The sequence below is a fragment of the Malus domestica genome, chromosome 09 (genome assembly GCF_042453785.1).
Source record: "Malus domestica chromosome 09, GDT2T_hap1".
Classification (NCBI taxonomy): domain Eukaryota; kingdom Viridiplantae; phylum Streptophyta; class Magnoliopsida; order Rosales; family Rosaceae; genus Malus; species Malus domestica.
The window spans coordinates 22,179,017-22,206,311 of NC_091669.1; the positions used below are offsets into that span (position 1 = coordinate 22,179,017).

General features: G+C 38.2%; 1 protein-coding gene and 1 long non-coding RNA gene across 2 annotated transcripts; one reads left to right on the plus strand and one right to left on the minus strand.

The window, feature by feature from the left end:
* Positions 1-7,016: 7,016 nt before the first annotated feature.
* Positions 7,017-10,092, minus strand: LOC139187839 (uncharacterized). The gene is made up of 5 exons (XM_070804444.1): positions 9,455-10,092; positions 9,336-9,390; positions 8,880-9,182; positions 8,552-8,706; positions 7,017-7,692 (listed from the first exon to the last, which is right to left on the minus strand). The coding sequence occupies exons 1-5, from the start codon at positions 10,090-10,092 to the stop codon at positions 7,017-7,019; spliced, it is 1,827 nt and encodes a 608-aa protein (XP_070660545.1).
* Positions 10,093-24,381: 14,289 nt separating this feature from the next.
* On the plus strand, positions 24,382-26,862 carry LOC139188027 (uncharacterized). Its single transcript, XR_011571136.1, has 5 exons — positions 24,382-24,623; positions 24,707-24,866; positions 24,972-25,040; positions 25,739-25,797; positions 26,739-26,862. It is a non-coding gene; the product is annotated as an uncharacterized lncRNA (long non-coding RNA).
* Positions 26,863-27,295: the final 433 nt, after the last annotated feature.

Below are 27,295 nucleotides of genomic sequence, written 5' to 3' on the forward strand. Positions count from 1 at the left end.
GTAATTAACAACCTTATGTTGATTTCTTTTATAATAACAAAAGGACAAAAAAAAAGTGTGAAAAAAAAGAAGGAAAAGAAATGCGAATTGGAAGGAAGAGAATCCTACTTCCGTGTAAGAAGCGGGTCAGGCCACATTTCTTCTATTTCAATATCGTTGGTGCCTACCCTTATGTGGCATTTCAAAATTATTAATTTACCAAATTTTCGGATTATTTATTAGCTTTTTTATTCATACAGCTGTGTGTTAAGAAGTTTTCAATCACGACACTAATCATCGGATTTTGCGAGCTTTAATTATTCTCTCTCTTATCATATTTTTGTGACATCCCGTCCCAAATTTTACATTTTTGTTAATTTTTATAATGTGTATAATTTTTATCATTAGTTATTTTTGTTTAAGAGGAAGAAGAGGGGAGAACTGGAGAAGAAAAAAATAATAAAAAAAGAGGGCTGCTGCCCAATTGAAGGAGAAGAAAGAAAGGGCTTTTGCCCAATCAGGAAAAGGAGATGAAAACTGCCCAATGGGATGAGGAGAGATGAGTTCCAGGAGAGAAAGGAGGAAGAAGAGAGGGACACCGGATCCCTGAAACCCGGAACCCAACCTTCGACCCGTTTCATGCTTTCTGATGCCATTTCAGTCGGTTCTCCGGATTGAAGCCCATTAACACCACCAAACCTCATCACCATATCACAACATTCGATTCTAGCCAAAATTTGCATGAAATGGTGGAGATTTCACGAAGAACACCTCATGGGTGCCACGGGAAACATTGCTTGAAATCCATCAATTGTGAAACGTTTTCCTTCAATTACGACTACCAAAACACTCCCCTAGAAACCAGGAATGAAGCCCAAGTGATGGTAGAGGCATCGAAGTGAGTATGGAGGTCGAATTGAAGCACACCATTTTATAGGATTTCGGTGGGTTTGAGCAAAATTGGAGCTTTTCCCAGTCAAATTGGCCTTGGCCGCGGGTATAAAGTTTGCTCTACTCTTTGAGATCTTCATTTCTATAATTTTTGAGAATTTTTAGAAATAGTTGAATTTTCCAGCGAGCCGGGGTGACCGATCGCCACCCGCGACGGCTGGTGTGGCAATGCGTGCCCAGAGGGCCGTCAATGTTATTCTTAGGCTAATTAGATGCCTTGAGTTCAGTTTTGGTAGTTGTATGACGTAGGTTGATTGCTGGAATCTATATTCTCTACGTTACGTTAATAGGTCATTATATGAATCGATGATCCGACCGTTGAATCATCATCAAACTTTAGTATGTTGTAGTATGTAATATTTGAGGATCATAGGAACTTACGGATCGGGAATCCGATGTACGGATCTTCCCGAATTGGATTTGTAAGTTCATAAAATAAAATGTTAACCGCCACTTGATTTTGGGCAATTGGCAGAGATCCGACCGGTGGATCATAATGAAACCTTAGAATGTTATTCTAGAAGTATAATGTGGATCTTTGGAAGCAACGGATCGGAAATCCGTGTTGCAGATCTTCCGAATTGAATTACGTAGGGATGCGTTTTATGTAAATTATGTATTTTATCGGTCAGAACTCTGAGATGTGATTCAATAATTGGTTATAGGTGACGATGGTTCATGATGTCTCGATATGCATGCTAGGGAGTCGTAACGCGAACCTCAGGTGAGTGGATCTTTTCCTTTCTACTGTATATTATATATATATATATATATATATATATGATTGACAATTCCATAAATGTTTATAAATTGATTATTGCTTATAATTATTACGAATGCTTTGAAAAACTATTGTGAACTACGAATGGCTTGATCCCTGTTTAGGGTATGTAGGCAGTCTAACAAGACGTTAGATGTAGCCATATAACAAATGAGACTAAATAATTGGGACAATAGCCTTGTTTGGGGAATTGAACAATGTGAGGGACATTGGTGGAAAATGTGAGAATTAACCTTATGATTTGGTAGTTGATTGTTGTTCATAAATCAATGTGTGAAGAATCAAGGAATTGAAGTAAGGAAACGTAAGTAATGTTAGTTAATCAAACTAGTGTCTAATTGGGCTTATCACCTATAATTATTCCCAAAAGTAAATGGTCCGAGAGTGGGGCGTTACAATTATTGCATTTTAAGCCATTTGTTTAGGTGTTTATATATCGGGAAATATTATAATATGGTTGAAATTCAAATTTACATCCTGATATATCCATATGTATATTCCTTGCACATAATTATTGTGAACGCTCTGGAGTGCAAGAATAAACGCAGGACACACAGGTAAGTTCAGGTAAGTTCAGGTAAGTATACGATATTAGTTGAACTAATGGGGTTATGGTATGACTACATTATGTTTTAAGTAACTCCGACAGAGTCGTACATATTGCAATAGTAGGCAACTCTGGCATTGTCGTACATGTTGCTTATGAGTCGTACATGTGGTATTAGATGCATTTAAAGCTCATAAACCTGCACCTCGGTGTTAATGCTCCCGCCCTTGGCCAGGGCACAGTCCTTCACGTAATGTTCACCTCCCGCACTATATGCTCACCTTGAATTCAAGGTAGGTACACAGGCCTGTCGTACAGACCACTATAAGTGGTTCCGACTCGTAGGTGACTCTTCACGTGATCGTAGCACTTGAGCGTATTCATTTACACCCAGTCCTGTCGTACAGACCATTACAGTGGTTACGACTCATGTTCAGGCGTAGTGCCGTATAGGTCACTAGAGGTGACTCTGGCTAGATTGAGATATGAGCTATAGACTTAGCCATATAGGCCACAAAAGGTGGATCCGGCTGATATATCATTTGCATATGAGATGAGATATGAATATGTCGTATAGGTCACTATAAGTGACTCTGACTGAAATGCTAGCTTATATATATGATGAGATATGTGATGAGATGCTAGCATATATGTGATGATATATGATGAGATGCTAGCATATATTTATGATGAGATATGTGATGAAATGCTTGCATATATTTATGATGAGATGCTAGCATATATGTGATGATATATGATGAGATGCTAGCATATATTTATGATGAGATATGTGATGAGATGCTAGCATATATGCGATGATATATGATGAAATGCTAGTATATATTTATGATGAGATGTGTAATGAGAAGCTAGCATATATGATGAGATGCTAGCATATATTTATGATGAGATATGTGATGATAAGCTAGCATATGAGATGAAATATGTGATGAACTAGTATATGTGATGAGATATGGGTAAGTCGTACAGGTCACCATAGGTGACTCCGACTTGCGTACTAGTATGAGTTATTAATCACATGATTATTTTATATTGCTGATGAGATGCTGTGTTGTGGTATATTATGATTTTTCTGGAAATTATACAGGTGTTGTAGTGAGGGGTTATAATATTTTACATGATTTCTATTAATATTTTACTTACAGGGCCACTCACCCTTGTCTTGTCTTCACCCTCCAAGTTTTATTAGCTGAGGTTTCTTATCGTCGAAGATTTGTGGCGATTCTTAGTATTGGAGATTATTTCGAGGGTACGATTCTTAATTCACTCTCTGTACTTGCTTATGCTCTAACGCCACGGGTGAAGTGGGTTCATTCCCGCTCACCAGTGCACTCTGGTATTTAGGCACTCTTAGGTTTAAATTTATTCAAAAATTTTCCACATCATCACACTTTAGGGCTTTGTCACCTTCCAGGTGTCGGCCAACACAGCTCGATTCGGAGTCCTAGTGGACATCCCGGGTCGGGGTGTATTTTACTTTCAATGTAATGGCCTTGCAGGTAGCAAATGTTTTATCATGTTTATTTTGTCAAGGCTAATGCTAGAGAGACCATTTGTTTAAATTATATTTTGTAAACTATATGAAGTAATTGTTGATGATTAAATTATCACTTAAATCCTAATTAACGTGCTTATTTCCTAATAATGACACATCACATGATTTTAAATTTAGTCTAAAAACTTGGTCTACTTATATTCTTTTGCTAAATATATCCTTTCGTGTCAAATTCGCATTCTGACCAACTTTATTGACTGTTGACTAGGAATGCAAGTTGGAGCGAAAATTTTAATAACATCATTAAAGATTATCTTCAAAATTTCAATATTTTGAAAAAAAAATGGATTTGGATGCATATAGAAATTTCAAAAATTCCAAATTTCATGTCTAAATTTTTTTAATTTGGTCCCGTTTGGTATTACTTTTGTTTCATCAAAAGTTGTTTCATTTTAATGTTAGCAATACAAAAAAATGTTTGGTAAAAATAAAATATCCTACTTATTTTAAAAGTAATGACATCTAAACAACGGCTCTTAAAGCTGATTTTATAAAAAAACGGAGTTAAGCCTTTAAGGAATATCTTCATTTCCTATAATGCCCTCATTAGTTTTTTTTTTAAAAGACATTATTATCCTCTTACACAAATTTTATCCCTGGGGGAACAAATTGATTGCCACCACCTACCACTACAAGCTAGTGTTCTAAAATCAGCTAGACGGTGGTCAGCCATTGGGATTAAGCCATGGGTGGGAGGAAAATCGAGAAAGAGATTAGGTGGTGGCCAACCGCCTTGATTATCCATCTCAATTGACCCTCCATTCATTTCAAATTAATGGTGGTACCTTAAGTAAGCACAAAATCTCTTACTTTAAGGGTGACTTCAAATCACAAATTCACGAACCAGGTTTCAGGCTCACACTCATGCTGATTCATCCACACATAAGCCCGGTTCAAGATAGTGTTCACCAATCTTAAATCAAATTCGAGTTCAAAGAAGGGAAGTAGTCCAAAACTTTGGAGAAAACCAGAAAGCTCTTTGGCAAAGCAAACACCAACCAATCATGTTCTTCATCAAGCTTGTGAAGAATCAACATGCACAAGAAAAACGTATCGATTCATCCACCACCAAAGTCAAAGCTTCACCACCATGTGAAGCTACTCATGATCTAGTTTCGTTCAAGATTAAACCTCGATGGCCCTTGAAGAAAACTTCCAGCCCAACTCAAGATCAAGTGTTCATCATCCTCGAATTAAGTCCTATGCAGAGGAACTTCAAAGCACAATGGTCAAAGTACATTCACTATGCCGAGGGACTTTAAAACGCACTTTCTACATGTGACAAGCACATGTATGCGCAGCGCCTTAAAGTTGGGGTCTTTGTAGACACTTCAATTTTGGTGAATGAATGTTTGCAACCGAAAAATCAATATATCAGAGTTTGTTCTTAGATCTATATTAATTTCATGAGATGAGTATACAAAATTTTGTTCTTCAAGATATCTTTCGGTTTGTTCTTGGATTTTGTTTCTTGAAAAAAAAATATAAACATACCAATTACATACAAAAAAATAAGAACGTACCAAATATGTACGAAGAAGAAATATAAAGTAACATATTAAATATGTACCAAGAAGAAGTATAATGTGATGTGCCAAATACTTACCAAGAAGAAATATATGGTTAATCAAAAGCACCAAACACGTACCAAGTGTTAACCATAGTATAGTTATCTCTACTATTGCATCGAAAGATTAGAAACACTCAGAAGGAAGAAGAAGATCTTAGAAGAGAGAAGAGATAGAGGGATAGAGAGAGAGATAGAAATCTTTCTGTATATTTTCTTGTTATGTTTCTCATCGTTACATTCTCTATATATCTTGTACAAGACTTAGTTACATTTGTCCTTACCCATACAACTTGGACTAACTAACTAACTAATTCTTGTAATCTATCCTTTCACCCTTTGACAAATGTCACAATCCTAATGGCTTGATTATATACTCTAACATCCCCCCTCAAGCTCATGGTTGGATAAACCAAGCATGAGGTTGCTGCAATGTGTGTTAAAAAGAGGTGTACAGAGTCCCTTAGTGAAGATGTCTGCAAACTGTTCTGAGGAAGAAACAAATTGTACTAGGAGCTTTTTGCTTGCAACCCTTTCACGCACAAAATGAACATCAACTTCAATGTGCTTTGTGCGCTGATGATTTACTGGATTAAAAGAAAGTGCCATAGCAGACATATTATCACAGAATAACACTGGAGGATCAAAAGGTTGTATCTGCAAGAATACAAGCAATTGTTGAATCCAATCTAATTCAGCCGATGTAGTACACATGGCTCTATATTCAGCCTCAGTGGATGAGCGAGAGATAGTTTGTTGCTTCTTGGAGGACCAAGAGATTGGATTATTGCCAAGAAAAACAACTAAACCCGTAGTGGAACATCTATCGTTGGGATCCCCAGCCTAGTCAGCATCACTAAAGGCTTTAAGAAGTAACTCTCCTTTACTATAAGTAATGCCTTTAGACAAAGACCCTTTGAGATACCTTAATATCCGTTTAACTGCAGTGAAGTGGGATATCATTGGGGCTTGCATAAATTGACTAACCTGATGCACAGAGAAAGCAATATCAGGTTGGGTGAACACAAGGTATTGTAAGGCTCCAACCACACTCCGATAAAGAGCAGGATTATTGAAAGGCTGACCATCATCTTTGAGGAGTCTATGATAAGGCAAACACGGCGTGACTGCAGGTTTGGCATCTGTCATGTCAGTCTTCTTCAACAAGTCAACAATATACTTTTCTTGAGACAAAAACAATCTGTGAGCAGTTTTTGGAAATTTGAATTCCCAAGAAGAAATGTAAGAGACCAAGATCCTTAAGCTCAAACTCATTGGTTAAAGCTGCAACAACATGTTGAATAGCAGAGGATGCACTTCCAGTACTTATGATATCGTCCACATATAAGAGAAGAACCACAATAGCACCGTCAACAGGTTTAACAAATAAGGAAGAATCTGAAGTAGTGGTTTTGAACCCCAACTGTGGTAAGAATTGAGTAAACCTGTCATTCCAAGCCCTTGGTGCTTGTTTAAGACCATATAGGGATTTATGTAACTTGCAAACCAGATAAGGAAATTGAAGATCCTCAAAACCTGGAGGTTGAGACATATAGACCTCCTTATTTAAAATGCCATGAAGAAAGGCATTCTTCACATCTAGTTGTCGCAATGGTCAATTATAATGAGCAGCAAGAGCAAGGATGAGTCTCACAGTTGTTGGTTTAACAACCGGGCTAAATGTCTCACCATAATTCAAACCTGCTTCCTGACTAAACCCTTTGGCGACCAAACGAGCCTTGTGTCTGGCAATACTCCCATCAGCGTTTTTCTTCACTTTAAAAATCCATTTACACCCAACTAAATTCTTGTTAGGTGGAAGATCAACCAAACTCCATGTTTTCTGAGAATAAAGAGCATTAAGTTCCTCATTCATTGCATTGAGCCATACTGGAACCTTAAGTGCAGACTTATATGTTGCAGGTTCAGTGGTAGTCAAATCAATCACTGTGGAGGTGTGTGCAGCAGCAAAAAATACCTTTTTCTTCACAATTCCACTCTTGGAATGAGTTTGCATTGGATGTAAATTCAGTGGTGGTACATCAAGGACTACTTGTAAACTTTCTGGATTATGATCAGGAACCACAGAAGCTGGAGAATCTTGTGCAGTAATGAACTGGGATGAGGATGATGACTGAGAAGAGTGAGAAGGTTCATGGGCTAGAGAAGGAGTTGATGATGGAGAAACAAGGATATTTTGAAAGGTTGGCATCACAATAGGTAGGATTGGTGTATTATTATCAGGTTTTACACTTTGAGACTGTGAACACTGTGACTTAGAACTCAGAGCACTGTATGGAAAGTCAATTTCATTAAAAATGACATGTCTTGAGATATATATCTTTCCAAGGGTTAGTTTAAAGCATATATAACCTTTATAGTTGGAGGCATATCCCAAAAAGAGACATTTTGCAGACTTAGGTTGTAATTTGTTGCTGTTATAAGGTTGTAAAAGTGGAAAGCAAGCACAACCAAAAACCCTTAGGTGCTGGATTTCAGGAATAGCAGAATATAAGAGTTCAAAAGGTGACTGATTTTGAAGAATGGAAGATGGCATTCAATTGATCAAGTAGATGGCAGTTTGGCATGCAAAATACCAAAACTTAGAAGGTAAATGTGCATTTTGTAACAAAGTAAGTGCTGTTTGGACTACATGTTTGTGTTTTCTTTCAGCCAAGCCATTCTATTCAGGTGTATAGGGACATGATTTATGATGAGAAATGCCATGTTGAGCAAGAAATGACTGCATAGGTTTACTAATATATTCACCCCCCATCACTTTGTAATATCTTAACTCTTGCTGAGAATTGAGTAAAGATAAAATGGTGGAATTTAACAAACATTGAACACAGATTAGATTTATTGATTAAGGGAAATAGCCAACATAATCGGGTACACTCATCAACAAAGATAACATAATACTTGAAACCATCCACAGATACACTAGGTGCAGGTACTCACATATCATTATGTACAATTTCAAATGGTATTACATATTTTGTAGAAGTATGAGAGAAAGGAAGTTTACAAAATTTTCCTTCTAAACAACTTTGACAAACAGTAGGTGACACATCTGTTTTAACAGCAACTTTTGACTTTCGAAGGATAAGAGAAACTATGGGATTAGAAGGGTGACCTAGTCTGCAATGCCATAAGGTTGAATTCACAGTATGTCCAAGAAGAGCAACAGGTGGATTAGCTTGTAGATGAGATGATGAACCTGATGGTAAACGAGGAAAGGAAGGAATTGGATACAGACTATTGTTGTAGAGTCCTTTATACAAGATTCTCCCTGTGGTTTTGTCCTGAATCCAAAAACAATAAGCATTGAATATTAGCTAACAATTGTTGTCAAGACATATTCTATGAACTGACAACAAATTATGAGACAATTTGGGAATGTAAAGAACATAATTCAATTTGAGAGACTGTGATGATGGCTGAATAAGAGAGTTCCCAATATGAGAAACTTGCAAACCTTCCCCATTTGCTGTTGAATAGTCTCATTAGTTGGATATGGAGATGCTAGAGACAAATTGCTGAAATCGTTTGTCATGTGATTAGTGGCACCAGAATTTGTTAGCCAAACTTGTGGAGATGCAAAATTGGATAGGGCAGGAGCATTAGAAGTGGAGGCATACATATAAGCAGGGGCATATGCACTAGAAATGGCCATATGTGCAGAAGGTTGAAGATTTGATGCACAATTGGAAGACATCATATTCATCATAGAGGACATGTTAGGAGATACCACAGGCATCATAGGAGACATATATGGAGTCTGCATATAACCAGGAAACGTAGCTTACATAGCTTTATGAGGGTTGAGATCAATTCTTATTCCTATAAAAGTAGGTTTTGGCAGTATGATTACTACGATCACAGATTTGGCATTTCTTAGAAATCTCAGATGTGTCAATGTTTCTATACACACAAGTAGCAGCACTGTGTCCTTGTTGAGAACATAATTGACATATGACATTATGAAGCTGAGAATGATTACCAAGAATTGCAGGAGTAAAATCATGAACCATAGGTTTCGGGTTGAAATACCTTTGTCCCTGATTGTTAAAATATTTCTGACCCTGAAAGTTCCCAGCTTTGCCTTTACCCTTGTACTTAGACCTGTGACCATTATTAAAGAAATGAGACGAGCAAGAGTTCCCATGAAAACCATTTGAAGCCTGTAATCCAGAATTAAAAACTCCCTGAGTTTCAGAAAATGCGACCCCAGCATTAGAACCTTGATTCTTAGCAAACAATGCAGTAGAAAATTGTAAACTTTGACTATTCTTAATAATTGCTTCTTCTGCAAGCAATTGAGCCCTGAATTCTTCAAGAGAAATCACATTCTCTCTACCACGAATGACACACCGAAATGTGTTATACTCTGCAGATAAACCATTCAAAGCCAAAATAACAATGTCCTCATCGTCAAAGTTAACCCCTGCAGCTGCAAGATAGTCCCTTGCCTTTTTAATTCTTTGAAGATACTGAGTCATAGAATCTGCCCCTTTCTTGATAGTCTGAAGATCAGACTTGAGTTGAAAAATTGAAGTCTTGCTAACCATGGAAAACCGTTCTTGGAGACGAACCCACAAATCTCTAGCACTGATACTTCCAATCGCACAAGAAATAGCAACAGACGATAGCGTTGCAGTGATAAGCTGCATAAGAGCCCTATCATGCATCTTCGATACTGTAATCATCCGTCTCAATTCTTGGACCAACACCACCAGATAAAACTTCAGAATCACTCGAGTATTGAGGTAGACAACAAGTCGAGCTATCAACAAAACCCATTATCCCATATCCTTCAAGCATCAACTACATTTGAAAATGCCATTGAAGATAGTTGGAATCATCCAACTTAACCGACACAGATGATGATACAGAGGAAATCAACCCAGTAATTAGAGACTGCAAGATTTGTAGTTGAGAAGCTGTAACCATTGTGAAGAATTGTCTTTGAGGAATAAAAACAAACACTTGGTAGGCAAGAAAACCCAACCGAGTCAGAAACCTTAGAAGTGAAGAGAGATGCCCAGAAAATCACAAAGAATGCACACAGAGATAAGAGACGAAGCAGAAGCATAATAAACCAGAAACGAAGAAGCTGTCTAAGCAATTCGGACGATTGATACCATGTTAACCATAGTACAGTTATCTATACTAATGCATCGAAAGATTAGAAACACTCAAAAGGAAGAAGAAGATCTTAGAAGAAAGAAGAGATAGAGGGAGAGAGAGAGATAAAAATCTTTCTGTATATTTTCTTGTTATGTTTCTCATCGTTACATTCTCTATATATCTTGTACAAGACTTGGTTACATTTGTCCTTACTCATACAACTTGGACTAACTAACTAACTAATTCTTGTAATCTATCTTTTCACCCTTTGACAAATGTCACAATCCTAATGGCTTGATTTATATACTCTAACACCAAGAACATATAGGAAGGCATCCAAACAAATAGATGTACAGTTTCTTCTATTGATAAATATGAATGAATTCAAGTGCACATATCTGAAATACACATTGAAAAATGATAGGAGCATTTTTATGCAACTTAATTGGCTTGTTCTCATGCATTTATGTTATTTTTCCTTAGTTAGTTTAGTGTTTAAAGTCATTTTCGTGCAATTTCAGGTTTTATTGTCAAAGTATGCAAAAAGGAGCAATTTGGAACATTCTAGAGCATTTTTGGGCCAAGATTGGATTGTGCAAGCATGGAGGCATGATGAGGGACGAATTTGAAGACAAAAGAGGCTATGAACATGCTAAAAATCTGGTGAAACAAAGACAAGTTGCAAGAAGGGATAAATTTCTAGAAGGATTGACCAAAACTTCACTCAAAACCAAGAAATTCTTCAATGCCGTGGGCATTGATTCACTTTCACCAGAAATTTGAGTGATGATGCAATGCTTAAATCACCATGACATGTGAGTGGATGATGCAATGCTTAACTCACCATGACATGTGAATGGATGACTCAATACCTAACCCACCAACAATTCCCACTCTTGCCGTGCTCACCTACTCAATTCCACCAGAATTTGGTGTTAAACAAGTCCATCCTTTTCCTATAAATACCATGGTAGCAACCTCATTCAAATCATCCAGAAATTAACCATTCTCCAAGCCTTGCCTTGCCTCTCCCTACATATCTAAACTCCTTCCCATCCGTTCCTCCACATAACCAACCCTTCAAAACATCACTCCAACCTTGTGTTGCAACAAAGAAGAAGAGGAAAGTTCTTGTACGTGCTTGCTATCCAACATGGATCGTTGGAACTTTTAGGTGTTTTCTTTCTTTTGTTTTCAATGTATAATTCTATTTATCTTTGTTTTGTGAACATGAGGAACTAAACCCCTATTTAGTTAGGGGGAAGTTTGAAGCCATGAACATGCTTGTGATATGAATTGATTTCTTCCAATTGTGATTTGATAAGTTGTGATTGCAATTCAATTATCTATTTTCTTCATAACTGATTCTTGTATGTTTATTAAGGATGCATACTTAGTTTTCATACATGAATTAGATGCTAGAATATAAATGAGTTTCACCTAATTGTTACAAGTTTATATTCATGAGTAGTGAAGGTTGCTTGTCACAATCGCGTTAATTGAATTCTTGACAAACGTATCATGCATTCATAGTTACAATTGCCTCGTCAACACTTATGATTTTCATTGAACGTAATGATCTCTGATTGTATCTCTATTATGCATTCATATAGGGGACTTTTAGAGAATAATTTGGATTGTCGCATGCATTCATCCAGTTCAATAAGTAAAGGAAAATCTGAGGGTTAATTTGTGCATCACGGTCAATCTGGGGTGTTGAGCATCATAGTTTATTGAAAAGCAATTGGAAATCGATTCATGTACAAGTGTGTCATGTGTGAAGAACGGACCTCTAACTAATCCATCCATCATCTTATTTCTCAAATTCGTTTTATAATCTGCCTACTTAAAAATCTATTTAAGTTTTAGTTTATTTGTTTTACTTTCAACTTCACCAAACCCAAATCCCCCTTTTACTTTCTTGTTTTAAAAGTCTTTGGTTTACATTTTTAACTTTGTTTCTTTTTGTTTTTGAGTCAGTTTAGAGGTTTTAGCAAGCCCTCCTAATCCCCGGTTTAGAACGATACCCTACTTACATCTATACTACAATTGTCAAAAAGAGGGTTTAATTTGTGTGCTTATAATATTTCGCATCAAAAAACGCTAAATCACTAGCCAATATAGAAGGAAAAAGGTTTTTATCACAAATGGTCCCTAAAATTGATCAAACTCGGCATTTTGGTCCCTCACTTTCAAAATCAATCAATGTCGTCCCTGACATTCACTACCGCACATCAATTTGGTCATTCTGTTAAGTTTCCTTTAACTATTCTGTTAGTTTGTATGTGGAACCTACAAATCCAATAAAATGGCGACATGTAAATTACACAAAATAAGGATTTTTATCACAAATAGTCCCAAACATTGATCCAACTCCTCATTTTTGTCCCTGAGTTTCAAAAATCAATAAATTTGGTCCCTTACTTTGAATACCACATGTCAATTTAATCCTTCCATTGAAGTTTCATCAATATTTTTTGTCCCACTAATCCAATCGTATGGCTCCACATAGATTAACTATAAGAAACTATTTTTTAAGATTTAAAACTAAACGTAAAGTAAGAAACTAAAAACCAAAACTAAAGGAAAGAAAATCGTCATCGTCGTCTTCATCATCAGGGTATCTCAAAAAGAAAAGGAAGGCAATATGACACTACTAAAGTACTTGGCCCCCCTAAACTCACTCCTCAGTTGGTTATAATCCTATCAAATTTGAATTGGATTTGGATTTGATTTTATCGAATTTAGATTGGGTTATTTATTTATTTATTTATTTTTATCAATTGGGATGCAAGAAATGCTAGCCCAGAATACTCGTTCGTTGGTTCACTTTTAAAAAAATAGTTTCTTATAGTTAATCCAAGTGGAGCCATATGATTGGATTAGTGGGACCACATCAGCTCACAAACGAAAAATATTGATGAAATTTTAAAGGAATGACTAAATTCATGTGCGATAGTGAAAGTTAGGACCAAATTTATTGATTTTTGAAACTTAGGGACCAAAATGAGGAGTTTGATCAATGTTAGGGACCATTTGCGATAAAAACTCTTATTTTGTGTAATCCACGTGTCACAATTTCATTGAATTTGTGGGTCCCACATAAAAACTAACATAATAGTTGACGAAATCTTAACGGAATGACCAAATTGATGTGCGATAGTGAATGTCAGGGATGACATTGATTGATGTTGAAAGTGAGGGACCAAAATGATGAGCTTGATCAATCTCAGGGACTGTGGATGCAAATTTTCTCTTCCTCGATCTTGGATGATTTTGCACCTACAAAACAACTAGCACCTTAGGTTAAGGCCAAAAGCCTCATGCGCCCACGATGAATGGGGAGAGGGCTTTGGCCGAAGAACCTCCGATGCCAAAGTTAGAATTTTAGAGAGAAATAGTGTTTAGAGTACTTGAGATTTTTTGTAAGAGAATTGGAATTAGTGTTTGGTGAAAATGGGAACCAATTTATAGGAGAGGAAAGGGTGGCCGGCCTTTAAGCCTAGGGTGATTTATTTTGGGGGGTTATGGAGATAATGGGCTAGTTATTTTGGGGAGTTATGGAAATAATTGGCTAGTTAATTAGCAAATAATAATAACCTAATTAACTAGCTATTTGAATGTCATAAAAGGGAAAGAAAATGGTAGCAAAAAACAGAAAATAGAAGGCATGGCCGGCCCTAGTGGGTAACCGGCCTTTGGCATGTTTTTTGGTTATAATTTGGTAGTTTAGTTGATAATTAAGGGATTGATTAGGTAATTAATCCCTTAATTAGTCAATTTTAGGAAATATGAAAGGAAAATACTATTTAGCTAATTTATTAGCTAAATAATGGAATATAAAGCATATAGAATAAATTAGATTTTTGGGAATTACCTTATAGAAAGGATTTGATGAAATAGGCTTTAAATTGTTACCTATTTTGGACACTTTTGACTTGGTTGAAAGATGATTGCCCGCTGCTCGCGTGTAGGAATCCCGGTATGCCTCAAGGGTATTTTTGTCCTCTTTTGTCCAAAAGTTCACGTGTCGCCTAGTGAATATCTTTGGCTCCACAAATGCCCCACACCTGCTGGGCTGTTTGTAGAAAAGGGCAACAGGTGTAGAGATTTTCTTGCTTTAGGAAACTCTGAATTGCTTCCTATTTTGTTGTTGATTCTCTCTTTTAATGGGAAATTTAATCCTTCTAGGAAAAGGAAATAAATTTCCTCAAAGCTTATTTAAGTCCACCTTAAGTGGATTATTAAATCAACTTTTAGAGAGAAACTTATTCAACCTTACAAGAAAGAAAGAGAGCTTAAAGGATATTTGTTCCCCCTCCTCTAGCAATTTTCTACGTCTTGCCCATGTAAATGATCGTCTTTCGTTGCGTGCTTCGTCTTCTCGTTGTTTCTAGGTGAGAAAAATTTAATTTTTCTATCTTCGTAATTTTCTTGGAAGTCTTGGGACTTGAAATTGGCTCGACGGGGGTCGAGGGGTTTTGACAATGGACCTAGGGAGGTTGCGGCACTGTTTGCTGTGCCTGGGCTATAAGGAAGGAAGAGGTGTAGGCCGCCTGCCCGCCTGCCCCCTGTCAAATGTACTGGGCCCATGCCCTTAGAAATAATCGAAGGGCCTTGTGCCCTTTTTTTTTTGGGGTTTTTTGCATCTAGGCTATTTTTTTTTTGCCGAGAGCTGTTTTTTTTTTTTTTTTTTTTTTTTTTCTCTAAACAACTCTCTAACAAATCTTCCTTGTACTTTTGTAGAATCTTTAAGCATGTCTTCCTCGAACCACAAGAATAATGATGGTGTGCCCCCGTTGTATCGTCAAGGCGGGTCTTTAAGCAAGGTTAGCTACTTCAAAGCTGCTCACCTCAAGATTAGCTCCGACGATTTGTTTAGAGATTTTCTTGAAGCGTATTGGCATGCCATTCCGTCAGGAGTGCATGTGAGGCGAGTTAAGGATGGTAGCAGCCGGGAACCATGCAATGGAACTCGGAGAGCTATCAAGTTCCATCCTTACTATTTTGTGTTAAGGTTTAGTTTCCCTATGCCACGTTTCTTCCAAGAAGTGCTCTGCTCCATGAAATGTGCGCCTGCCCAATGTTCCCCGAATGCGGTCTGAGTGATGGTGGGGTTCCACAATTTGAACCAATTCTTTGACTTGGGACTAACCACCAATGAATTTTGGAATTTCTTTTACATAGGTCGCATTGATGGAGTTGGGCAACTACGAACTCGTCATAAGCTTTTTGATAATTCGAGCAAAGGAGATCATGATTGGGCCAGAGAGACTTTGGAGATCAGTGGAGAATGGGAATCTGATTCTTCCCCCGAGCTGCGTCTACCAATGGTCTTCATATCTGGTAAGCAGACTGCTTAGTCTTTTCAGCTGCTTTGCTTTAGTGCCAAATTATTCTTCAATTTTCTAATTGTCTTCCGTTTTTTTTTAGATTCGGAATTTGGCTCAACTCCTAGGGTTTCTTCGGACATGAAAAAAGTACATGTCGCTCTGGGTATCCCTTTCGAGTACTGTGAGTGGCGATGGTTGCTTAGTCCTCTTCGAAGGGAAAAAGGTGGGCTGCCCCCAAAAGAAGAAATAAAACGGATCAAGGCAGACGCGATGGCTCGTCCTATCACTGTGATGGAGCCTACTATCAATGAAGGTGGGAAAAAGAAACATTCCCCGCCTGCTCAAGAGATGTCTGCCGAGAAGAAAACGAAGACTGCTCGTGGGGATTCTCCGGCTGCTCCCAAGATTGTGATTGACCTGACTTCCTCTAAGGGCAAGAAAGAACGAACTGCTACATTTGTGCCGGTAACGCCTATTACTTCGAAGGCTGCTAGCTCGATTGTTGAAAAAATTGCTCAGCGTAAAAGTTCCTCCGTGTTTCTGGTACCGAAGTTTGTGCCGAAGCGTCCGTCTGAGGCTAAGCCTGGCTTACCCTTGAAGAGGCTTGCTACTATGAAGAGTGATAAGGTGCCCTTGTCTGCTAAAGTGGTGCCAAAAACTGCTTCTTCTGCTGCTGCAACCAACTCGTCTGCTGATAAGAATGAAGCTACTCGTTCAGGCAGGCTTGAAGAATTCGCCAAGGCCGTTTCTGGGGAAGCTGCTAAGATTTGTGCGCTTTTGAAACCAGATCTTCTTGAAGACATGGATGAATGTGCCAAGGTTGTTGATGGTGTCAAAGAGATTGTTGGTCCGAGTCTTTTTGCGAAGCACACACCCGAGTATAGGAAGACTACTCTACTAGCCATGATGCAGAGAACAACAATTCTGGTAGCCGAGTCTATGTTCCTTAACCAAGAGGATACCAAGGCTGCTAAAGAGATGGCAAGAACTATGGCTGCCGAAGCTTACTCATCGGCCGAAAAAATCAAGAAATTGGAATATGAGCTTGCTGCTTTGAAGGAATCTAATACTTCCGCCCCCACTTCTCTGCAGCTTGAGGCCACTCGCCAGGAGATCATGGATTTGAAAACTAGGCTTGACGCGATCCAAATCAAGTATGAAAGTGCAGAGAAGGAAATCGAGCGTTACATACCTCAGATTCAAGATCTTGAGCGTTCCATCTCTGAATTTTGCTCCACTGCTTATGCAAAGGATGAAGAATTGATTGCTACTTACAACCAAGTGATCCACCTCAAAAAGGTTGTTGACGAGCTTGAGCCTTAAGTGTCGGAACTTCAAGGTGTTTTGAAGACCAACGACAATCTGAAGAAGGAAATTGAGGAGTTGCAGCGGGTTTGTGATTGCCTGCTTGAGGAGAATGAGCAGTTAAAGAGTGAGAAAAATGGTTTCGAGGCTTCGCTTGTTCAGAATCAAGCCGATTTCTACAAGTTGGGCTATGTAGATCATTTTTATGGGCGGTCGTCTGACTTTGAGTTTTCCGGTAAAGACTTCGAGACCTTCTCTATTTCTCCAGAAGACTTATTTGCTTTTACTTTTGAGTCTTTTATCGATGAAATAGTTGGAGGAGTTGATACCCAGGCTGAAGCGATCGAGGGTAAAGAGTTAGAGGATGTCGCTGCTGAAAACACCAAGGCTGCTGAAGGTGTAACGACCGAGCAGTTGGGAGATGTCCAAGCTATTGAAGAGTAGTCTTCTAGGTAGCTTTTAGGATTTCCTTTTCTTTCCTTTGTTGCTTTTGCTTGAACTTCTTCGGTATTTGCTTGTTGTTTATCAATTTTGCTATAAAATTTAATAAACTTGCTTCTTCTGCTTTTCCTATCTTTGCTTCTTTTTTTGTCCATGCCCTAACCTTTAGACCTTATAGGCCAGTGGCAAGCGTGCTACTTTTCTATAAGCAGACATGCCTACATAGCCTACGCAGCCGTAGGTGTTGGTGTAGAACTTTCGCAAAGCTGTTAGCCATAGGGTTGGCAGCCAGATGCCTTACGAAGCAGACGAATCCGCGTAACCACTTGGCTGGTTATCCTTGGCTCTTTCCAATTCCGTAGGTTGTGTAGGAAGTATCACAACACTTTAGGACTTAGTTAGGTTATTTTACGCTTGGCAGATGTAAAGCTTATCGACTACGTAGCATGTCGGCAGTGGATAAAATCTTCGCGTGTGCACGCTAGCTTGTTTAACCTTTCACAAGAATGTGCGGTTGCATAAATCTAGCATGGTTCTACTGCTCGAAGGGCAAGCTGTAGGCAATCTTCTGGAAATCCGTAGGCTACCTTAGTGCACTCGGTAACAACTTTAGGTTTCCAGGGCAGCCGTCTGTTAGGTGTGCTGCGTAATGTGCCCCCTCCGTCTCTAGGGCCCAGTTCCTTACGGATTAGGCCGATAGACCCATAATCCTTCAAATAGCTACGCCTTGAAAAAGACCATTGTGGCTACTTCTAGATATCCCGGCGCAAGCCATCATGCACCTGGTTATACTAGGGCAGCTAGGCTCATCCACGTCTGGATATTCGGAGTGTTGAGTTTATTCTCCTGCCTTGGAGAGCATAATTGGTCCCTCGGGGGGTGCCATTCCTGCAGTAAGTCCCAAAGGGGGGTGCGATCTTCTTTTTGAAGTGCAGGAAAAGATAAGTTGTTGTAGACATGTAATCAAGCAAAGTTACAAAATTACTTCTGAATTCTTTATTGAAAAATAAACAAAATAAATGAATAACTTGGCTGTAAAAGACTACATGATGATTGGATAATCCTCGGTTTACGAGGTGATACCTGTTGAGCTACTTGAGTCTTCAGGTCTTGATATAGTGTGAAGTCACACATGGTATTTCCTCAAATTGTAGGTGTTCCATTGCTTCTCGATCTCTTTATCATTCATGGTAACAAGAGTATAACTACCATTGCCGCCTACTCTGCTGATCTTGTAAGGACCTTCCAGATGGGATCTATTTTTTTCGATCCTTCTCTGCGGGCAGTGATGAAAGCCTTTCTTAGGACTAGGTCTTTGGGTTGGAACTACCGGATCTTGGCCTTTTTATTATAGTTGGAAATGAGCTGCTGCTGGTAGGCTGCGATGCAGGTGATGGTCTGTTCATGCCTCTCTTCTGCCAGATCTAAATCTGTGGCTATCTCTTTACTATTCTGCTCAATGCTTGGCAATAGAGTGTTGATGCTTGGCACGATGATGTTGGGAGGAATGATTGCTTCCGAGCCAAACGCCAAAGAGAAAGGAGTTTCACCGATTGCTCATCTTTTGGTGGTGCGATATGCCCATAAACATCCTGGGAGCTCATCTGGCCATTGATAGGAGCATATTTATGCAACTTAGTTAGCTTGTTTCTTGGCATTTACAGTTAGCTTGTTTCTTGGCATTTACTTAGTTTAATTCTAGTAATTTTAGTACTTTAAGCTATTTTCGTGTGTTTGTAGGTTCAAATAATAAAGTTAGCAACAAAGTGCTATTTGGAGCATTTTGGAGCATTTTTTGGCCAAGATTGGATAGTGCAAGCGTGGAGACATGAGGATGAACGTTTTTGAAGATTTGAAGGCTAGAAATCAGCATGTTTGTGTGCAAGTGTGTTGACCTACAATTACCAAATATCCATCCACTACACCCATTCCATCCACTCATTACCAAACACTCACCCACTACACCCATTACATACACTCACGCACTACACCCATTACATCCACTCATTACCAAACATGCATCCACTACACCCATTACATCCACTCATTACCAAACACTCACCCACTAACCCATTACATCCACTCATTACCAAACATCCATCCACTACACCCATTACATCCACTCATTACCAAACATTCACCCACTACACCCATTACATCCACTCATTACCAAACATTCATCCACTACGCCCATTACATCCACTCATTACCAAACATTCACCCACTACACCCATTACATCCACTCATTACCACAACATACACCACTACCACCTTAATTAGATGGTAGTCCTCTCCCTAGCCTATAAATACATCCACCCTTCACCATAACAAGAGAAAGGGGGGGGGGAGAATAGATCCATCCAAAGACACTACATTCACATCTCACAACTCCATACACTTACACTTTCATTCCTTGGGTGAGAACACAAGCTCTCTTTTCTCTCTAAAGAGGCCGGCCACCCTAGAGGAAAAAAGCTAGCAATCTTACTTCCTCTAGGTCACTCATTTCTTCATCAATCTTTCCTTGGTGTGGAGACTTAGAGGTTCTTAACTTTGAGAACTTGGAGAAACCAATTCTTCCATCTAAATCCATGGAGCTAAGAAGCAAGGAATGAAGACCCTATCTCTTGGGTGATTATCCTTTGCTTATGCAAAGAGGAATCAACAAAGATATAATTTCTCAACTCACTTTGTTTTGAGTTGAGTCTTGGTTCACCTAACTACTAGGCTTTGAATTTAATGGGTTATGTTTTGTTTTGAGTGCATGCAAGCATGATTCCGCCTTTAATTTGTTAATTGCATGCTATAGATGTTGCTCAAATGAACATGTTTTTCACAAAATTTCCTTCATAATGGAGGTGCCACCATGGTGGGTGGCTGTTGAGGAGTAGTATGGCGAAGAGGGTGGTGCTGATTTTGTTTGTTTGCTTTTTATTTAATTTAAATAAGCGTAAAAAAAGGAAGTCCAAACCAAATTAAAGAAAGTGGCGTGTATTCATAATATTGTGGGGTGCTAATAAAACTACCAAAAAACAAAGATGTAAATGTTTAATCTCACAATTTTAGAAGCTAAGCATCTGTATTAAAACGCCTCTATAAATTATGTGCCAGCCAATAGGTAATTAATGCGTTACTAAGGCTTTTAGCGAAAATGGTCCATGAGATTTGCATAACACATCACTTTGGTCTCTGAGATTGAAAATCAATAGAAATGGTCCCTAAGATTGTCCTGATGTAATATAAAATAGCACACAAACTTAAACCCTCATTTTGATAGTTGTAGTATGTGTAAGTAGGGATCGCTCTAGGCTAGGGATTAAGAGGGCTGCTAATCTACACAAATTAAACTCTAAATCACTAAAATAGACTTAAAAACAGAAAACTAAACTTAAACTACTAAAAATAAGCTAACTGATTCAAAACACACAAACTAAGTTAAATTGACTCGAAACAGGAACTAAAGGGAAGTTTGGACGAAAATTAAACTAAAAAGACTCAGAAAATACTAAATGGGGGGTCGTTTTGACGAATTTAAGATTTAAGCAAACAAACTTGCAGAAACAAACTAAAGGGTACAAAATTGGGTGAATTAAGGGGGTGAAAGGCTAGCTAGAGGATCCTTCTCCACACATGACACATATGCATACAAATCGATTTCCAATTATTCTTCCTATAAACCATGAATTACAATGCCCTAAGTTAACCGTAAACTGCACAAATTAACCATCAGATTTTCCTAACTTCATTGAATTGGACTCAGTGATGCAACCAAATTATTCTTATCAAGTTCCCTACATGAACTGCATAATAGAGATACATATCAAAGATCATTAAGTTCTGTGAAAATCATAAGCATTGACATGACATTCATAACTATGAACTGCATGATACTCATGCCAGGAATTTACTTAACGCGATCGTGACTAGCAACCTCCACTACTTGTAAATATAAGTTCATAACTATTAGGTGAAACTCCCTTATATTTTAGCATCAAATTCATGCATGCAAACTAAGTGGGCCCTGTTAATCAACACATAAGAACAAGTTATCAATCAAACAGTTAAGTAAATTGCACTCACAATTTATGAAATAATAACTGGATGTAATCAATTCATATCACATATATGTTCATGGCTTTGAATCCACCTCCAACTAAAACGAAATTAGTTCCTCTTGTTTGCAATTAAACAAAGACAATTAAAATTAAACATTGAAAACAAAAGATATAATACACCTAGAAATGCTCCAACAATCCAAAGGTCTTGAATGGCAGGCACGGCTCTAAGCTTCTTCTTCTCCTTCCTTGCAAAGCTATAGCACAAGTGTGTTTTTTTTATTTTAGGCTCTTGTGTGTGTTCTCAATGGTGTGGCATTGTGGTGTATTTATAGGCTGAAGGCACACGGTACAAGGTAGTTTTGGAGAAGGATTTGGCACTCCAAAGGTTGTGTTGGAAAGGGATTGCACATCACAAACCAATAGGTACAAGGATCTAGGGTGTGGCAGATTTCTAGGCTTCTAGAAAGAGGGTGTTGTGGTAGGTTTCTAGAAGGACAAGGGATAAGGTATGCGGCACCCTTTTAGGAAAAGGTAAGGCCTTCTAAAAATCAGGTTTTTAGATGTCATAATATGAAAATAACTCCCCCTTGCAGCTGGAATTTAGTTAGAATAGGATTAGGATAAGGTTAGGATAAGATAAGATAAGGTTTTGGATAATGTTCCTTCTCTTTAGCTGATTCCTTGTCTTCTATGTCTTGAATTAATTTCTTCAACTCTTTAGCACATTCCTAGCCTCTTTTGATCTTCAAAAACGTCCATCCACCTTGCTCCATTCATATGTTGTCTATTCCCAGCCCAAAACTGCTCTAAAATGCTCCAAATCGCCTTTTTTTTGCCACTTTTTCCATTTAAACCTACAAACACACGAAAATGGCTTAAAACACTCTAAAAAACATAGAAACTAACTACGTAAATGCAAGGAAACAAGTTAACTAAGTTGCATAAATATGCTCCTATCATGTCCACCATCCATTATTTTGGTCATTCCGTTAAAAACTTCATTAAGTGTCCCGGAGCTCTTAGCCGAAAGTTTGGGCAATTTTCAAAGTTTCGTAACTCAATCATTTCTTAACCAAATTTAACCCATAATATATCAAAATGAAGATAGGAAAGTGTAGAACAAGATTATACCTATTTGGAAGCCCAATGGTTTTTGGAGATGGCTGGAAAATAGCCTGAAAGGTGACTGGTCCTCAGGAAAACTGAAAAACTCGCCAGAAATTGGGTAAACTTTAAATGTTCATAACTTTTTCAAAACTTAACTAAATCGACTGATTCAAAAACGAAAATCATAGTTCTTGATGAGATGAAGAGACTGATACCTTTCTCGATGCTAAATTTGTTGGAAATGTGCCCTAAAACCAATCATGTGATGATGCTTTACGGACATTTTACATGTTAAACTAATCTAGTTTAATATAAAGGGCAAAGATTATTGTTTGAGCCGTCTCATATAAATGTTATATGCTTAAACGATAAAGTCCAAGGAATATGTGATTGGGAGAATGTAATCTAATGAAGTTAGATTCATGAGACCATTCTTTCGTAGACACATCCTAAATGTTCCTGATCATAGGATTGCCAATTGGGCATTGACAGTCCGTCAAGATCGGTACGTGCTATGTCTTCTCTCAGGGAGAGTGACTAGTCTCGAGTCATTGGTGTGTGTGACATCAAGACAAGTACGTAGGTGCTCAGTAGAGAATGAGTTCACTGAACGCGATCAACGAAGAGTTCTCATACTCATGTCACATGAGAACTCATTATTGTCAATGAGAAGATCTTCCAATATTTTCATGACTCCATAAGATGTAGTTGGAAAGAAAGACAAATCTTAAAACATGTTAAGATTTGGGGTTGTGTGCTAATAAACAATATTTGTTTGATAACAATCTTGTGGGATATCCTTAAATTAACTTTTGGATATCGCTTCTATAAACCAACTAACAAATGTTGTTTTGTTGAGTAGTTCATTGTAATCCTACAATGTGATTTGCCTAAAAGCAAATGAACTAGAGATAGAACTCAAAGAATGGGTTCTTTGAGAGACAAGAAAGTAATCAACAAATATAACAACCTAGTTCCTATACCTCAAGCTCCAAGGTAGTCGATAAGGATTTATAAACCGTCTCAGTTGAATGGTTTTGAACTTTATGACTATGTCATAGAGTTACACCTCTTAATTTGAAAGAAATAAGAATGAAAATCCTTATGACTACATTGAGTGTATATATGATATATACTCAAGGAAATGGTAAAGTACCATTTGACCCGAAATAATGAAACCTTCATAAGCTAATTGGTAGCTTAAGGTGACTACAATCAAAGAGAATGGTTGACTTTGAAGGAACCATCTTTGACGTAGTCTTAGTTTCAATTAATTCGAAGAATGCTAGCTACAACTAAATGGTGATTCAATGTTTGGACATAATTTGGGTTTTCGAAACCATTATTAAGATAGTCTTGATAATATATGTCTAAAACTATGAATCACAAGACATGTAAGTTGTAGAGATCCATCCATCATGGATCTTAGCAAGCTAGTGGGAGCTATAAGCGTCTTATGAGAGAAAGGTCAAATCGTTTGCTTTCTCATAAAGATGTAAATGAATCTTTTGTTTACTAGGTTTACAAAAGATTAGTTGTCACAGCCCGTCCCGGAATTTTAATTCCGAGGACATGAAAAGACGAAAATGCCCTTAAACGGGACTAAGGGGCGAAAATTTAACAATTTGGATTGAGTTGGACACGTGGGATCCCCACACCCCTCAATCCTCTCCCTATTTTCTGCATACTGTCTCTCTCTCCTCCCTCACGAATCTCTCTCTCTCTGTCACTCTTCTTCTCCGTTCGAACAAACCAACCACAAAACAACCTTAAACTTCCACCAACGACGGAGTTAAGACCACCATCGAACTCCTGGAGACTCCACGATCACGTAGACACCAATTTCAGGTAAGTTTTACTTCGGAAAACCTAGATTCTAAACTCCCCGTGAAAGTGCACTGTTCATGATCTTCGAATTGACTTTGTTTTAGGACAATCCAAGCTCACAGTGAGCTTAGTGAGGTTCCAAGGAAGCTCGGAGTGCTTCGTTGGAAGTTTTTGGACGTAAGAACACGGAGATCGATAAGTTCAAAGTTTGGCCGGAGGTTTCGAGGCATTTTCCGGCGAATCCCCGGCGAGTTAGGCGTCGAGGTAGGTATCAATCTCTTCGTCTCGTCAAGTACTACAACTTTCCTTTTTGTTTCACTCAATTTCGTTGAGTATTGAAGAAGTTATACTCATTTGAAAAATACCCAGTTTCCGGCGACCTCCGAGGCTTTCGAGGCAGTTTCCGGCCAAACTACGGCGAACTAGGTGTTGGTAAAGGTACCATTCTCTTTGTCTCTTCAAGGGCTACAACTTTCGTTTTTGAATCACTTGATTTCGTTGAGAAATGACAAAGTTATGGCAATTTGAAAAACTGCCCAGAAAACGGCCGCCGGAAAAACCAGTCCGGCGACCCAAGGAAGAAGAAGGTGCTACAGTAAAAATAAAAAATAAAAATAAAATTATTTTAAAAATATGTCGACGTCCGTGACGTCGAGTAGATCACTGTGGTATATTCATATACCTAAATTGAACACCGTATGAGAAAGTTATTGAAGATTGTTGGTTAGGTGTTCAAATAACGTTTTATAGTTTTCACATTTAGGTGAAAATGTGAATTGATGATCCGACCGTTGGATCGTCACCAAACTTTGATACGTTGTAATACGTAATATTTGAGGATTATTGGAACTTACGGATTGGGAATCCGAGTTACGGATCTTCCGGAATTGGAATTGTAAGTCCATAATATAAAATGTTAACCGTCACTTAGTTTTGGAAATTGACGGAGATCCGACCGTTGGATGGTAATGAAATTTTAGGATGTTGTCCTAGAGGTATAATGTGGACCTCTGGAAGTTATGGATTTAAAATCTGAGGGGTGGATCTTCCGGATCAATCTACGTAGTGACGTATTTTATATAAGTTATATATTCTATCGATATGAATTCTGAGGTTGGAATTGATTATTGTTTTAGGCGCCGATCGTCATGACGCCTTGGCGTATTGTGCTAGGGAGTTGTAGGGCGAACTCCAGGTGAGTGGGCAGTTTTTGTTTTCCGTATATATATATATACTTAACGTTTTCCCAGAAATTGAAAATGCATGAAATTATGTTTAAAATGAAATGCATATGAGTTATGTGGAAAAACGGGAAGTGAAATACCATGCATAGAATTGATATGAAAAGTATATAGAAATGTGAGTTGAAATGCCATGCATGAATTAATATATGATGCATATGTATGAATTGGTGCGGTGGACGCACAGGTAAGAATTGATTTATGATGCATATGTATGAAATGGTGCGGTGGACGCACAGATGAGTATTTAATTACTGTTATGATGATGATGATATATATTGAGCTCAAATCCTGCACCATGGTTTAGTGCTTATAGTATTCACCGCATCGCACGCTCGCCTTGGATCCAAGTAGATGCTAGTCGTACAGTCCACGCGGAGTGGGTACGACAGACCAGTCGCGAGAGTGTTAGTGAGATTCCGACTGGTGGGTGACCTTAGATTATGTGCACAGATGATTTATGAGAAGCACTAGAGCGTAACTTGTGTGCAGAAGGCCGGACGGGTCACAGAGGTGACTCCGGTAGAGTGATAATGATAGATTTTGAGCTCTAGGTTCAACCGTATAGGGCTATTAGAGGGCCTACGGTTGATTACTTTCTTGCACCTGATATGATTATGTTGATGCATTCATACCTTATTACTGTTGAGATGATGTGGCATGGCATAATTAATATGAGAAATGTTGAGATGACATGGCATGGCATGATTGATAAAGAGATAATGTTGAGATAGTAAAAATGAAGTTTTGAGAATATATATGTATATTTATATTTTACATTTCTGGGAAAGTATACAGGTTTTACGGAGAGGGGTTACAACGTTTTGAGAAATGTTTGGATTTGGAAAAGAATTGTTTTACTGACCCACTCAATTTTGGTTTTGCGCCCCTCCAGGTTCAAGAATCACAAAGGTGTGGTGACTACGAGGAATTCGACGGTGTTCTGACAGATTGGACAAAATTAGGACTCACCTTCGGGTGTATCAACTTATAAATTGTATCTTAAAGCTTCCGTACTGTGCAAATGGTTACGTCACTCTCAAGTGAAGGCCAGCATGCCCTCCTTCGGGATGGGGTGTGTCAGTTGGTATCAGAGCATGGTTGCAATCTTGGACATTTTGAGAAGTTCTAGTGAATTCTGTCAGAACTACACCGCCTCGTAGCAAGCCACTTAGTTAGAGGAATTTAGTCTCCCTAATATAACGGTTTAGGGGAAACTATTATTATGGTGATTCAGTCTATTATAAAAAGGGACATTTTAAGATGGGTTATGAGTTGAATTTGAATCACTTAAGAGAAATGATGAACCTGAGGGAGCAAAGTAACGGTTTAACCATTTGGAAAAGATGTTTCGGATTATGCAAGTCAAAGGAATCTTCCTTCTGACAAGGGGTCGAGATGACTACCTGGTTTGAGTTATGAACGTGTATCCTGATGGAAGCAGGAGTATTA

Bases quoted from the DNA above. Each gene is read 5' to 3' on its own strand.
- LOC139187839 (XM_070804444.1), bottom strand. From the start codon at position 10,092: ATGCATGATAGGGCTCTTATGCAGCTTATCACTGCAACGCTATCGTCT. The intron at 9,391-9,454 runs GTATTTCAACCC...AATCATTCTCAG, and splicing joins TTTAACAATCAGGGACAAAG to CTTCATAATGTCATATGTCA. The intron at 9,183-9,335 runs GTGTGTATAGAA...GGTTATATGCAG, and splicing joins AGGACACAGTGCTGCTACTT to ACTCCATATATGTCTCCTAT.